This window comes from Anopheles merus, chromosome 3R, assembly GCF_017562075.2.
Source record: "Anopheles merus strain MAF chromosome 3R, AmerM5.1, whole genome shotgun sequence".
Taxonomy (NCBI): Eukaryota; Metazoa; Arthropoda; class Insecta; order Diptera; family Culicidae; genus Anopheles; species Anopheles merus.
Window position 1 is genome coordinate 17,154,148 of NC_054084.1, and position 11,471 is coordinate 17,165,618.

Here is an 11,471-nt window from a genome sequence, read left to right on the forward strand (position 1 = left end):
TACAAAAAAAGCGTTAAGTTGTGGTTGGGAATTTTATTGTGCTCACGCTCAATTCCCAATAAGTGAGCAAAGCAAAACAAAAACCAACTATACCTAAACACGTACATAATCTATGGTTTGTGACTAATGCTGGTTGATTTAAATACAAAGACCGCCCGAGGGTGCGCGTGGCCCTTGAAGATGATTTCGTGACGTCGTCCTGATATTTCTCTAAAGCTTCTCGGTTTCACACCGCTAGTGAATCTACACTTATAGCTAGAAAACGCAACGCGTCACAGAACGCTTGCAAATGCCTTAAGACAGATTCTTACTGCTGCTGCTGCTGCTGCTGCTACTGGTGGTTGGTTTGCTGGCAGACTTGGCCGCCGCTTTGGTCGCTTCCTCGTCACTGCTGCTCTCGCTGTCACTGTCGCTGCTGCTGGTGGAGGACGGGTCCCGGGCCGCCGTCTTGCCGCTCTTCGCCGGAATGGTGTGCGGGAAGGGTTTGCCCCTCGCGGCCAAGCTTTCCTGCAGCCGCTTCAGTGCCGTTCGGTTCAGGTTCTCCAGACACGTCACCTTCAGCCCTTCGTCCAGCGTCGCGAGCGCCTCTTCCGGTCGCTCCTTCGCCACCAGAATGTCTACCATGCAGCTGTAGATCAGCCCCTTACCCTTTTCCGACACCTTCGAGTCGCGCAGCCTCTCGATCAGCCGGCGGCACAGCACCTCGTCCTTCGCTTCCCGCGCCTGCTGGATGATCTTCTGGAACATGATGCGCGAGCTGTCGCTCAGGTGGCGCGTCCAGATGCCGTTCTCCTTCTCCGTCGCACCGTCGATGAAGTAATGGATCCAGAGAGCGTTCACCGGTGCCAGCAGGCCCCATTTGGCGTACGATTCCGCCAGCTGCTCGTAGCGCTCGTGCAGCTCCGGGTGCTTGGCGAGGATGCCCGAAGCGCCACCGATCGGGAAGTGCTTGGCCGCCGCGATCGCTTCCTCCTTGTCCTTTACCCTGCCGACCGCTTCCTCCAGCTGGCGCAGGTACTGGTCGGCATTGCCGTTCGAGACGTTCGCGTGGCAGAGCCGATTGTCGAACGAGATCTGCCGCTTCAGGTCGTCCGAGATGAGCGCACCGATGCGGTCGAACGTCGCCACATCGCCGCTGATGGCGAGCTTGTTGAGGAAGTACTTGAAGGTGCGCGGAATCGGGAACAGCTTCTGCTCCAGCAGGTCCAGCACCAGCTTGGACGCTTCGGTAAGACGGTCCCGGTTGACGAGCGCCTCAATAACGGCCGACTGTTCGGTGAGGTTGGGTTTCTGGGTGCTCGTTCCGCCCAGCGCTTCGTAAGCGGCAAGGATGCGGTCCGGGTTGTTCGCTTTAATTGCCAGCTTCAGCTCACGCATGGGACCGCTGGACTGGGGACGTTTCGGTTCCTGTTTGGCCGATGGTTTCGGTGCCGCTGCGGCAGCAGCCGCTCCCTGTTTAGCGCCCTTAGCCTGCTTGGGCTGGCTTTCCTTCGCCGGTTTTGTTGCCTGCGCAGGCATTGCGAACGGAACCTCGTACCCATTGCTCTTCAAAAACTCGCCCAACTCCGTCAGGAACGCGTCGGACGGGGAGACGCTTTCCTCCTGCATGCGCGTCCACAGCCCGAGCGACTTTTCCGCATCCTTCTCGGCGATGTAGCTCTGCAGCAGCTTGTGGTAGATCTCGCTCCGGTCGATGTGGCTCAAATCCTTGGTCGCCTCCATCAGCCCCTCCAGGCTGGCCGTTTTGCCCTCCTGCTGGTAGCGCTCGCACGCCGTCTGGATGCGCTGGTAGCGCGTGCGCAGACCGGGCGTTTCCAGTATCTTGCGCGCCTGCCGGATGCGCCCACAGTCGACGAACGCAAACACGAGATCGTACAGACTGTTCACCTCGCCGTGCACCTCCGTGCTGAGATCGGTCAGCCGCTGCAGGTTGGTGGCATCTTCTGCCTGTATCAACCGGCAGGTCAGCTCCGTCTTCCACGGCGTCGTGCGGTGCTTCTGGCAGATATCGGCAAACGTGTTCATTGCCGCCGGCAGATCATCCCGCACCAGATGCACCTTGATGAGCGAGCCGAGGAAAATGTTCTGCGGCGTAATGTAGCCCTTGTCCATCAGATGGTCAAACATTTGGTTCACCTGCTGCACGTTGCCGCGATCCGCGAGCGTGTTGAGCAGCCGCCAACACGCACTGTTGTACACAAAGTCGACCTCACGCTGCGGCTCCTCCTGCTCCTTGCCCGCCTCCACCGCGGTCGCGGCGGTCGGTGCGTTCGTCTGCAGGAACGCAAGGGCCTCGTCGAACCGCTCCGCCTCCAGCAGACTGTGTGCCAACCGCACCACCTTGACACGATCCAGCTGGAAGTCGGGCTGCTTGGCTTTGACGGTTTTCAGCTGCTCGAACGCTTCCTCCAGCTTGCCGTTCGTGGCCAGCATGTCGATCATCATGCCGTAAACGCCCGGACTGACGATGTAGTTTTCGCCCTCCAGCTTCTGCAGCACCTCCCTCGTCTTGTCGATATCGTTCGACCGGATCACCGACCGGATCAGTTGCGATTTGACCGCATTGGCGTTTTCCTTGCGCGCTTCCAGATCCGCCACCAGCCGCTCGAGCTGCGGCACGGACAGACTGGCGATCGGTGTCTTTTGCCGCTGCTGACCCTGGGCCGGCTTCCGCTCCAGCTCGATCGGTTCCAAATCGCCCGCCGCCAGCTTCGACAGCATGCTCGAGATGTCGGCCGTCATTTCGCTGCCCATCCGCTCCTGGATCTTTTCCGCCAATCCGTTGCTAATCGAAAGCCCCTGATTGACGAACCCGGTCAGTATCTTGCGCACCATCTCGACCCGGTCGGTTTTGAACGCACCCACCGCGTCGTAGATCAAGTTGCCCATCGTTTCGGCCTGCACCGTTTCCGTGCTGTTTCCGTTGCTTTCCCCCTCCGCAACCGGCTCGCTTTCCTCCTCCCCGGATCGGTTACGCACCAGCCCATCGTGCATGGCACGCGCGAACCGCACGTACGAGTCGAAGTCGCGCGACTGCAGCAGTGCTTGCGCCAGCTGTTTGCGGTAAATGCCGGGCGAATAGAACGCCCGGTAGCGTGCGGCAATGTTGGCCGCCTCTTTGAGATTGTTCCGCTCGAGCGCGACGTACGCACAGCTCGAGCTGGCGACGGCCAGCGATATGCCAGCGCTGCGCAGCAGCTGTATCACGATCTCGCTGTTGCTGACCGGCAGATTCGGCACGGCATACTCGCGCACCGTCTCGCCGCTCGGATAGATCTTGAACTTTTCCGCCATTGAGCGCAGCACGTTCAGCACACGCTCGGTGCGCTCCTCCTTCGTCCACTTGGGGTCGTTTGCGCACATCAACGGCCAGAAAAAGTGCTGCCGGATCGGTTGATTCTGCTTCACCAGCTCCTCCAGCAGGGCAAAGCTTAACTCAACCTCGCCGCCCTTCAGTGCCGTCTCGAGGGCGATCAGGTAGGCTCGATCGTTCATGCCGCCGTCCTGTAGCTCCTTGCAAATCTCGACCACCTTCTCTGCCGGCCGCTTGGCGCGCACCAGCTGCCGCACGAGGAAGCTTCCGGTGTTGGCCAGCTCACCGTCGTTCTTCGATGCACGGGGCATCGTACGGAGCACCTTCAGGCTTACCTCCTCGTAGCCACGGTTGATTAGCCGCAGGATTACGTTCACCGCGTCCTGGTTGTAGCCGGCCTGGCGACGAATTTTCTCCACCAACCGGTCCACCTTCTCCGGGTGGCCGTTGGTGGCGAGCGAGTAGATGATTTCCAGGATGTCCTTGTCGAGCAGGAAGATTTCCTTCTGCTCGCAGCTGTCGATCGTTTTGCAGATGTAATCAATATCGCCCTTGCGGGCGTAACCGCACAGTAGCGTTGTGTACGTGTCGGCGGAAGGTTGCAGGCCTGCCTGTGCCATCACCGCCAAGATTCCGGTTGCCGATTCCAGATCACTACAAGAGCAAAAATAGAAAAAAGGTTAATATTTCGTTTTAAATGTCCGTTAAATGTGTTCCAAAAAACAGCCCCTACTTACTCTGCCTGCGAGTGACCCATGATGAGCGCGTTAAAGACGTACTCATTCACCGGCAGCTGCTTCTCGCGCATAAACTCCAAGATCCGGGTTGCACCCTCAATGTCACCCTGTTGGCAGTAGCGCGAGATCAGCCGCTGGTACGTGACCCGGTTCGGCTCGATGCCCTTCGACTGCAGGTCGGCCAGGAACTCGGTCGGCGAGAACGGATGCTCGTTGTCGAGGTACACGCGCAGCAGCGCATTGTAGTGCGACACATCCATGGCCACGTTCAGGTTCTTGAGCGTTTTCCATATTTCCTGCACCAGCGCGGTACGCACTTCGGGCAACTCTTCCGGCACCAGATTGCCTATTGTGGGACGGGGGTGGGATGATACATGATTGTGAAATTGCTGTTTCTTGTTTTGTTGATTTTAATGGTGATGTAATCGCGTCTTACCGCAGCACCGAATCACCAGCAGGGATTGTGCGCTTGTGGCCGAACGATTGATGCGGATCTCCTCCAGCACCTCCTCCAGGTCCCGCCGGGAGATGCGGCCCGAACGGCGCACGTCTTCGTCCAGCCGCTTCAGCGACCGGTCCAGTCCATTCTTGCCCTTGGTGGCAGCAGTTGCAAAACCACTGGAAAAAGGAAAATAAACATTTAAAATAATTAATTTCCTAAATTACAAGGAACCGCCCCTGTGGTACTCGGTGCCTCGGACATGTTGCGTAATTGTGCCGGGTGGGTTTTGCTGCTGTGTGGGGTACCGGGCTCCCCCGGAGGCTAGAGAGAGGTTCTCTGGTGTCAAATTCCGCACCCCTTACCTGGTGAAATTACCACACAAACATTGCGATTGCTGGACGAAGCTGCTTTCCGTTTCGCGGGCAGTGCTGAACACTAGATTTCGTGCAAAACCGGCGAAATATCGCACGAATTTGCTCGACCGCAGTATCGAGGCCATGTTTTCTGTTGAAAGCGTGCGCGAACAATGCGTTTGACAGGTCGCTCGGCTGTCAAAGTGCCCGCAGAGTAAAATATCACCAGAGTGACCAGATATCGACTTATCTGTACAGTCTATTCCCGAGTTACGCGGGATTTTTTTTATATTTTTTTTTATCAATAAACAATGAAACTCATCCAAATAATCGCAATTTCTATTGAAATAGCTAAATAGCACAATTTCAATAGAATTGAAAATCGATTGGCAGCACGTCCGATAAAATCACATCCGATGAAGTAGTGCTAAGACCCTAAGCGGTAGCGTGGAGCCCCGAGAATACTTTCGAGGAACTCGCCACCGCTCAGAACAGAATGTGAAGCTCAATCCTTTGTTGGCTTAGAATCCCTAGTTAAATTTTCAGATCGACACTTCAGAAAGGCCTACATTCGTGTGACCACTATGATAAGGTTGCCGAAAACTACCGAAAAAATCTGAACCTCATACCGAAAACTACCGATACAATTTTGGTGCTCATAACGAAAATCGTCAACATAATCTGGCCACACTGAATGTAGTGCTGTGCAGCGGAGCTGTCACAACAATTCCATCCGCCCGGCACACAACAGACACGCACAATTACCAACAAAGAGCACGTGCAGCTCGCTCAGGAAGTTTAAGGGCAACTAAAAGAAACGTAAAGATGACCACAAAGCCGCTGCTCTACCTGGAGGAGTACAAGCTGAAGCAGGATGCGAACGATTACGGGCTGGCGGACGAACTCTGGGACTTTGAGTCGTTCAAACGCAAGCTGCAGATCGTCGTGGTGCGGTACGACGAGAACGAGCTCGAGTTCGACATGATCGGGGTGAGCTGCGCGATCGCGAACGTTTTCCGGCGCCTGATGCTGAGCGAGGTGCCGAGCATGGCGATCGAGAAGGTGCACATCTACAACAACACCTCCATCATACAGGACGAGGTGTTGGCGCACCGGCTCGGGCTCATTCCGCTGCGGGCCGATCCGCGCATGTTCGAGTACAAGGCGAACGAGACGGACCCACCGTCCGCGCTGGACACGCTCGAGTTCGAGCTGAAGGTGAAGTGTACGCGCAAAAACAAAGACTCGACCGAGGTGACCAACAACGAGAACATGTACAAGAATCACAGCATCTACTCGGGCCAGATCAAGTGGGTACCGATCGGGAATCAGGCCACGATCTACACGGAGGCGGCCGTCGGTCCGATCGACGATGATATACTGATCAGCAAGATGCGCCACGGGCACGAGTTCGACATAAAGCTGTTTGCGGTGAAGGGCGTCGGGAAGGATCATGCCAAGTTTTCGCCGGTGGCGACCGTATCGTACCGGTTGCTGCCGGACATTAAGCTGAACCGGCCGGTCGCTGGGAACGATGCACGGTTGCTGCAGAAGTGCTTCTCACCCGGCGTGATCGAGATTGCGAAGGATGACGAGGCGTACGTGAAGGACGCGCGGTACGACAGCTGCAGCCGGAATGTGTACCGATATCCGCAGCTGGCGGACGCGGTCACGATCGCGCGGGTGCGCAATCATTTTATCTTTACGGTCGAATCGCTCGGTGCGCTCAAGCCGGAGGTTATCTTTGTGGAGGCGGCCAAGGTGCTGAAGAAAAAGTGCCGAATGTTTTTGGATGAAATAAAGGGCAATTGAAAGGGATGGATGGTATGCGTTTTATTGAGGAGTAGTGTACAGAATATGTTACAATAGATTGATAGAGTAACTACTTTTGTAAAAAGAAGTCTAAATAATACAAAACTGGGGCTAGAATTACAAACCAACTGAACACTTTTTTCACGAATTTCGGAAGCAAACCAATTAAAAAACGACCCTAACTCGTACTTTTATCTGTTCGTCATACACGTTCTCAAAGGTTACTTCAAATTACTATCTTTATTATTACAACTTATTCCTTTTGCTCCCTATCGGTGGCTTCTGCAGATTGAACGCATCCGCTCCGGTCGTTGCCGTCGACCCAAAACCAAACCCTAACCGATTTCCGAACGCATCGCTACCACCTGCCACACCACTGGCGCCCGCATTCATGCCGAAAAAGTTCGTCTGCCCGAACGGAGCACCCTTGCCCTGGTCGGCACCCGCCAAACCCGTCCCTGCGCCCGACCACAGCGACGTTCCGGCACCGGTTTGTCTCAACGAAACGCCGAAACTCACGTTACCGCCCATCACCGTCGAGAACGGGGTCGGGCCGGATGAGATGTTGAGGGCAAATTTGTCCACCGCACTGCTTCCCTCCTTCGCGCCCTCGCCACCCTCGAACACGTCCGTATTGTCGCGCAGCAGGTAGCGTCGCAGGTTGAGATACTGCTCCTTCTGCGTTTCCACCTTCTGGTGCAGCTCGTGCAGCCGGCCGGCCAGGGCCACGAAGCTTTCGTAGATCTGCTGCAGGCAGAGCTTCAGGTCCTGGGGCGTAAAGTACTGCGGCGTGGTGAGCGAGTTCATGTGCTTCTCCGTCAGCTCGACCTGCTGCTTCAGGTTGATCAGGTCCGATTCGTACTTCTGGATCAGCTCGATGAAGTACTGCAGCGGCAGCGTGTTCTCGAACTGCAGCCCGGCCGGCGTTTCCTGCGTGCGCTGCGCCATATCGGCCTGGCGCGTAATGCCGGACGTTTCGTGGCGCAGCATCTTGATCGCGTTCTGGTTGTTGCTCACGCTGTTCGACAGCTCGGCGAGCGTGCTGTTCAGGCTCTTGATTTCGCTCGACACGTTCGACATCTTGCGGGCGGACGAGCGGGCAATGTCCGAGCCGATCGTTTTCTGCTTCTTGATGTACTCCTTCAGGTGCTCCACGGTGCTGATGATTTCTTGCGGCACTTGCGATTCCTTCGCCTTCGTGTTGTCGCTCTTGCCCTCGACCGATTTGGGCTGGTTGGCGTTTATGTCAACGCCGCCCAGCCCAACCGTGGCGGGGGCGGCGGCGATGGTGGTGGTGGCAGGAGCTGCCGTCAGTGTGGCCACGGTGGTTGTCGCTTTGGCAGCACCGAAAAGACCGCCACCGACATTTCCAAGCCCGAGCGTCCCGGTTGCACCACCGGCTGTTGCGGTTGCAGCAGTTCCGAAGTTTAGCGTAGGTACGGCAAACGTTGATGTCGTGGTGGCGGTGGCTGTGGTTCCGGCCGATACGCTCAGCCCGGCCCCGAACGGAGTTGCCGCGGTGGAGGTAGCTCCGAGGCCGAACGATAGTGGGGCGGCTGCCGTTGCTGTGGTTGCGGCCGGTTTGCCGAAGCTAAACCCGGTGGCCGTGGGTGCTGTCGTCGTTGTTGCGGTGGCCGGGGCTCCGAAGGAAAATCCCGTCGCTGGTGCCGCTGCCGCTGTTGCTGTTGCTAGTGGGGCGGCTGCCGCGATGCTTGTCGTTGCTGCCGCTGGCGTACCGAAGGAAAAGGCGGGAGCCGATGTTGTTGGGGTACCGAATGAAAACCCGGACATTTTGGCGAGCGGCGGTCAGGCGGAGGTCGGAAAACGGTGCACACACAAGGACGGGAAGTTTAGATTTCCCGGCGGAACCGTGAGTTTGTTTTCCTCGCAGAAAAACGAGGGAAAGCAAGCGCTGAAGTAAACTGTTTGAGCTGGGCGGTTGTCAAACGTCAAACGGGTCGGGTCGTTGACAGTGCCTAGTGGTTGGCATGCAGTGGAGATTGTACAGCATAATGTTTTTAAGTTGAGTGGTTGAAAATTTTACCTATTTTTAATGAAAAAATACATTTTGGCATGGGAATTTTTTTACAAAGTGAGACACCGGCTCAACGACTTATTTTCATTTTGTTTGACAATTGTACGATGAAGAATCCATTTCTCTACCAACAGAATGTAACTGGAGTATAAAATCGTATTTTACAGAGTTTTACGAGTCGATAACGAAAACAAAGTCTTGCCAGCAGAGAAATAGATTTGCTGTTTGTAACATAAAGACACTTTTAACGGTAAAAATAAATGATTTATTGCATTCCCTACTACAGTGCGAGACTTAATATTTGTGCGGGCGAATCGCCTTCTCGGGGTCGAACAGTTTCGGGTCGTTCAGGAACTCGACCGCCTTATGGTAGGTGGGCATAAATCCAGCATTCTGCGCTTTGATGATTTCCCGTTCCACCTGCTCGTGACGGTTTTTGCACAGGCCCGTAATGTTGCGACCGTACACCCGGCCGGTGTATGGGCTCTGAAACTGGGACAGTAGCTGCACGTTCTTGTAATCCGGATCGATGCCGTGTTTGCACAGCACGCACTGTACACGCTCCTTGGCGAAAGGATTATCCTTCAGCACCACGGGCGAATCGTTATTATCGGCGCTCGTCGTGTAGTGCTTGTAGGGTGCCGCCGACCGGGTCGCTGTGGGAGCAACCAGTGCTCCTTTGTTTACATAACCTAAAATGGCTGTGGAAACACACATTATACATTTTTCGTTTGCATCTTTTCATGGCTGATTTAGTTGCACTTACCACGAGCTGATCGTAAACTGCTTCGCACACCGCAAATCATCATGAAACGATAAGTTAATCACCGATTGTATGTATGTTTTCCTGCGAGGTGCAGTTGATTTACGGCAGAATGTTGTAATTATTGACATTCGGTGCTGTCAAAGCAAGACATGTGTCTTACAAGGTTAGACCAATATTTGATTTGCTCCTATGACAGTATTGTGATGTGTTAGAAAAAGAAAAATGGTTATTTTGTAAGCTGCTCCATTTCCAGACAATTTACGCATTTTTACAGAGTAAAGTAAAATAAAAAACATTTTTTTGTTGCAGTAAATCATGTTCAGACATTGAAAAAAATCCACGCATAATGAGAGAATGAAATCCAAATGTCAAAGTCGTTTGGGTCTACCAAACATCTTCGAATATTTTTGCAATCCTCTCACTAGGCATTCTTTTGTGCTGAGATAAAAATGTCAAAAACGCACGTAACAACATTGCCGGCAGAAAAAAGCAGTGCAAAATAATTACACAAATTGTTTAAATGTGTGTAAATATATAGTGTCGTGTGAAAAAAGGTAAATTCTTACTAATCTTCACCACTATACTGTGATTAATTCAGTCTTACAATTTACCCGCCCTCAGAATACCCCGACATGTCGAAACTGTTGCTAAAACTCTCCAGCCGAAGTTTCGGTGAGCTCTGTGGGAGTGCCGGACTGTTCAGCGCCCGAGCAAATAGTGTTTGCAATCCGGCTGGCCGATGGAGCAAACACGGTTCCATACTGACCCGACTACAGCATACAAACCGCCAGTCCGATCCGATGAAGGGCAAGGGTCCAATTACGTGGAAAAGCTTTGCATTTATTGCCACCGCCGGTATCGGTGTGCTTGGGTTCATGTGGTACGTGAAGGACGAGAAGGAGCAGGCGCTGCTGCGGGAGCGGAAACGACAGCTCGGCAAGGCGGCCATCGGTGGCAAGTGGGATCTGGTCGACTCGGACGGCAATCCGCGCAAATCGGCCGATTTCCTCGGCAAGTGGTTGCTCATCTACTTCGGCTTCACGCACTGTCCCGACATCTGCCCGGACGAGCTGGAGAAGATGGCGGCGGTGGTGGACAATCTGGCGAAGGAGAAGGACGCCGACCCGGTGCAGCCGATCTTCATTACCGTTGATCCGCAGCGCGACAGCAAAGAGATAGTGGGCAAGTACGTGAAGGAGTTTTCGCCCAAGCTGCTCGGCCTCACTGGCACGGTGGAGCAGGTGGCGCAGGTATGTCGTGCATTCCGTGTGTACTTTAGTGCCGGACCGAAGGATGAGGATAACGATTATATCGTCGATCACACGATCATCATGTACTTGATCGATCCGAACGGTGAGTTCGTGGATTACTATGGCCAGAACCGTGACAAGGAATCGATAAAGAACTCCATCCTGATCAACATGGCAAAGTTTAAGCAGACGCACAAATCGGCCTGGTGGTAGAGGCGGGTTGGGGTAATCTAGCTTGGTGTTTGTGTGTGTGCATGGATGGATGGATGGATGGCGTGTATCAATTAAAGTATAGTAGCGTGCCAGTGGCAATGCAGCATATTTGTTAAGTTGATTAAAAACTCGGCAGCATTTCGTCGTAATGATAAATTCCTGCTGTTACTTATTCGAGGTCGAATGGCAGAAAGTATTGAGAACGGAAATATGATGAGATTGTTTGTAACCATTTAACCATACATAATACATTATAAATTCAATATATTTTAGCAATTAATTTCTTTATCAGTATAATAGTGAATATATTCTTACTTTGACTAGTTTTTTCTCAATTATGATCCTATTTCAATTTGTTTTGAAAAAAAAAAAAAATTAACTCTCTTGACGGATTATTGGCATATCCATCTTACTGTTTCTTCTTTTTAGTTAAACAGGTAGAAAATATATGAATATTGGAGGGTTATAAAGTCATGAGATACATAAGACGAATATGGTAAAACCGAAAACATCAAATAATTTGGACCATGACGATCAGTCGAGATCAGTG

The 11,471-nt window shown here is 53.4% G+C and overlaps 5 protein-coding genes across 5 annotated transcripts; 2 read left to right on the top strand and 3 right to left on the bottom strand.

The window, feature by feature from the left end:
• Positions 1-13: 13 nt before the first annotated feature.
• Positions 14-5,034, bottom strand: LOC121597150 (leucine-rich PPR motif-containing protein, mitochondrial). Its single transcript, XM_041922724.1, has 4 exons — positions 4,855-5,034; positions 4,487-4,668; positions 4,051-4,396; positions 14-3,967 (listed from the first exon to the last, which is right to left on the bottom strand). The coding sequence occupies exons 1-4, from the start codon at positions 4,989-4,991 to the stop codon at positions 295-297; spliced, it is 4,338 nt and encodes a 1,445-aa protein (XP_041778658.1). The 5' UTR covers positions 4,992-5,034; the 3' UTR covers positions 14-294.
• Positions 5,035-5,550: 516 nt separating this feature from the next.
• LOC121597157 (DNA-directed RNA polymerases I and III subunit RPAC1) lies at positions 5,551-6,757 on the top strand. The gene has a single exon (XM_041922732.1). It carries the CDS (start codon positions 5,671-5,673, stop codon positions 6,655-6,657), a length of 987 nt encoding a protein of 328 aa, XP_041778666.1. The 5' UTR covers positions 5,551-5,670; the 3' UTR covers positions 6,658-6,757.
• A 16-nt stretch (positions 6,758-6,773) lies between these two features.
• On the bottom strand, positions 6,774-8,608 carry LOC121597156 (nuclear pore complex protein Nup58). The gene has a single exon (XM_041922731.1). The coding sequence runs from the start codon at positions 8,446-8,448 to the stop codon at positions 6,904-6,906; it is 1,545 nt and encodes a 514-aa protein (XP_041778665.1). The 5' UTR covers positions 8,449-8,608; the 3' UTR covers positions 6,774-6,903.
• A 326-nt stretch (positions 8,609-8,934) lies between these two features.
• On the bottom strand, positions 8,935-9,595 carry LOC121597426 (28S ribosomal protein S18c, mitochondrial). The gene is made up of 2 exons (XM_041923162.1): positions 9,459-9,595; positions 8,935-9,393 (listed from the first exon to the last, which is right to left on the bottom strand). Exons 1-2 carry the CDS (start codon positions 9,499-9,501, stop codon positions 8,987-8,989), a joined length of 450 nt encoding a protein of 149 aa, XP_041779096.1. The 5' UTR covers positions 9,502-9,595; the 3' UTR covers positions 8,935-8,986.
• Positions 9,596-9,879: 284 nt separating this feature from the next.
• LOC121597425 (protein SCO1 homolog, mitochondrial) lies at positions 9,880-11,077 on the top strand. The gene is made up of 2 exons (XM_041923160.1): positions 9,880-10,012; positions 10,080-11,077. Exon 2 carries the CDS (start codon positions 10,091-10,093, stop codon positions 10,919-10,921), a length of 831 nt encoding a protein of 276 aa, XP_041779094.1. The 5' UTR covers positions 9,880-10,012; positions 10,080-10,090; the 3' UTR covers positions 10,922-11,077.
• Positions 11,078-11,471: the final 394 nt, after the last annotated feature.

Bases quoted from the DNA above. Each gene is read 5' to 3' on its own strand.
- LOC121597150 (XM_041922724.1), bottom strand. From the start codon at position 4,991: ATGGCCTCGATACTGCGGTCGAGCAAATTCGTGCGATATTTCGCCGGT. The intron at 4,669-4,854 runs GTAAGGGGTGCG...TCCTTTTTCCAG, and splicing joins TTGTGTGGTAATTTCACCAG to TGGTTTTGCAACTGCTGCCA. The intron at 4,397-4,486 runs GTAAGACGCGAT...GTCCCACAATAG, and splicing joins GCTGGTGATTCGGTGCTGCG to GCAATCTGGTGCCGGAAGAG.
- LOC121597157 (XM_041922732.1), top strand. From the start codon at position 5,671: ATGACCACAAAGCCGCTGCTCTACCTGGAGGAGTACAAGCTGAAGCAG.
- LOC121597156 (XM_041922731.1), bottom strand. From the start codon at position 8,448: ATGTCCGGGTTTTCATTCGGTACCCCAACAACATCGGCTCCCGCCTTT.
- LOC121597426 (XM_041923162.1), bottom strand. From the start codon at position 9,501: ATGATGATTTGCGGTGTGCGAAGCAGTTTACGATCAGCTCGTG. The intron at 9,394-9,458 runs GTAAGTGCAACT...GTGTTTCCACAG, and splicing joins CAGTTTACGATCAGCTCGTG to CCATTTTAGGTTATGTAAAC.
- LOC121597425 (XM_041923160.1), top strand. From the start codon at position 10,091: ATGTCGAAACTGTTGCTAAAACTCTCCAGCCGAAGTTTCGGTGAGCTC.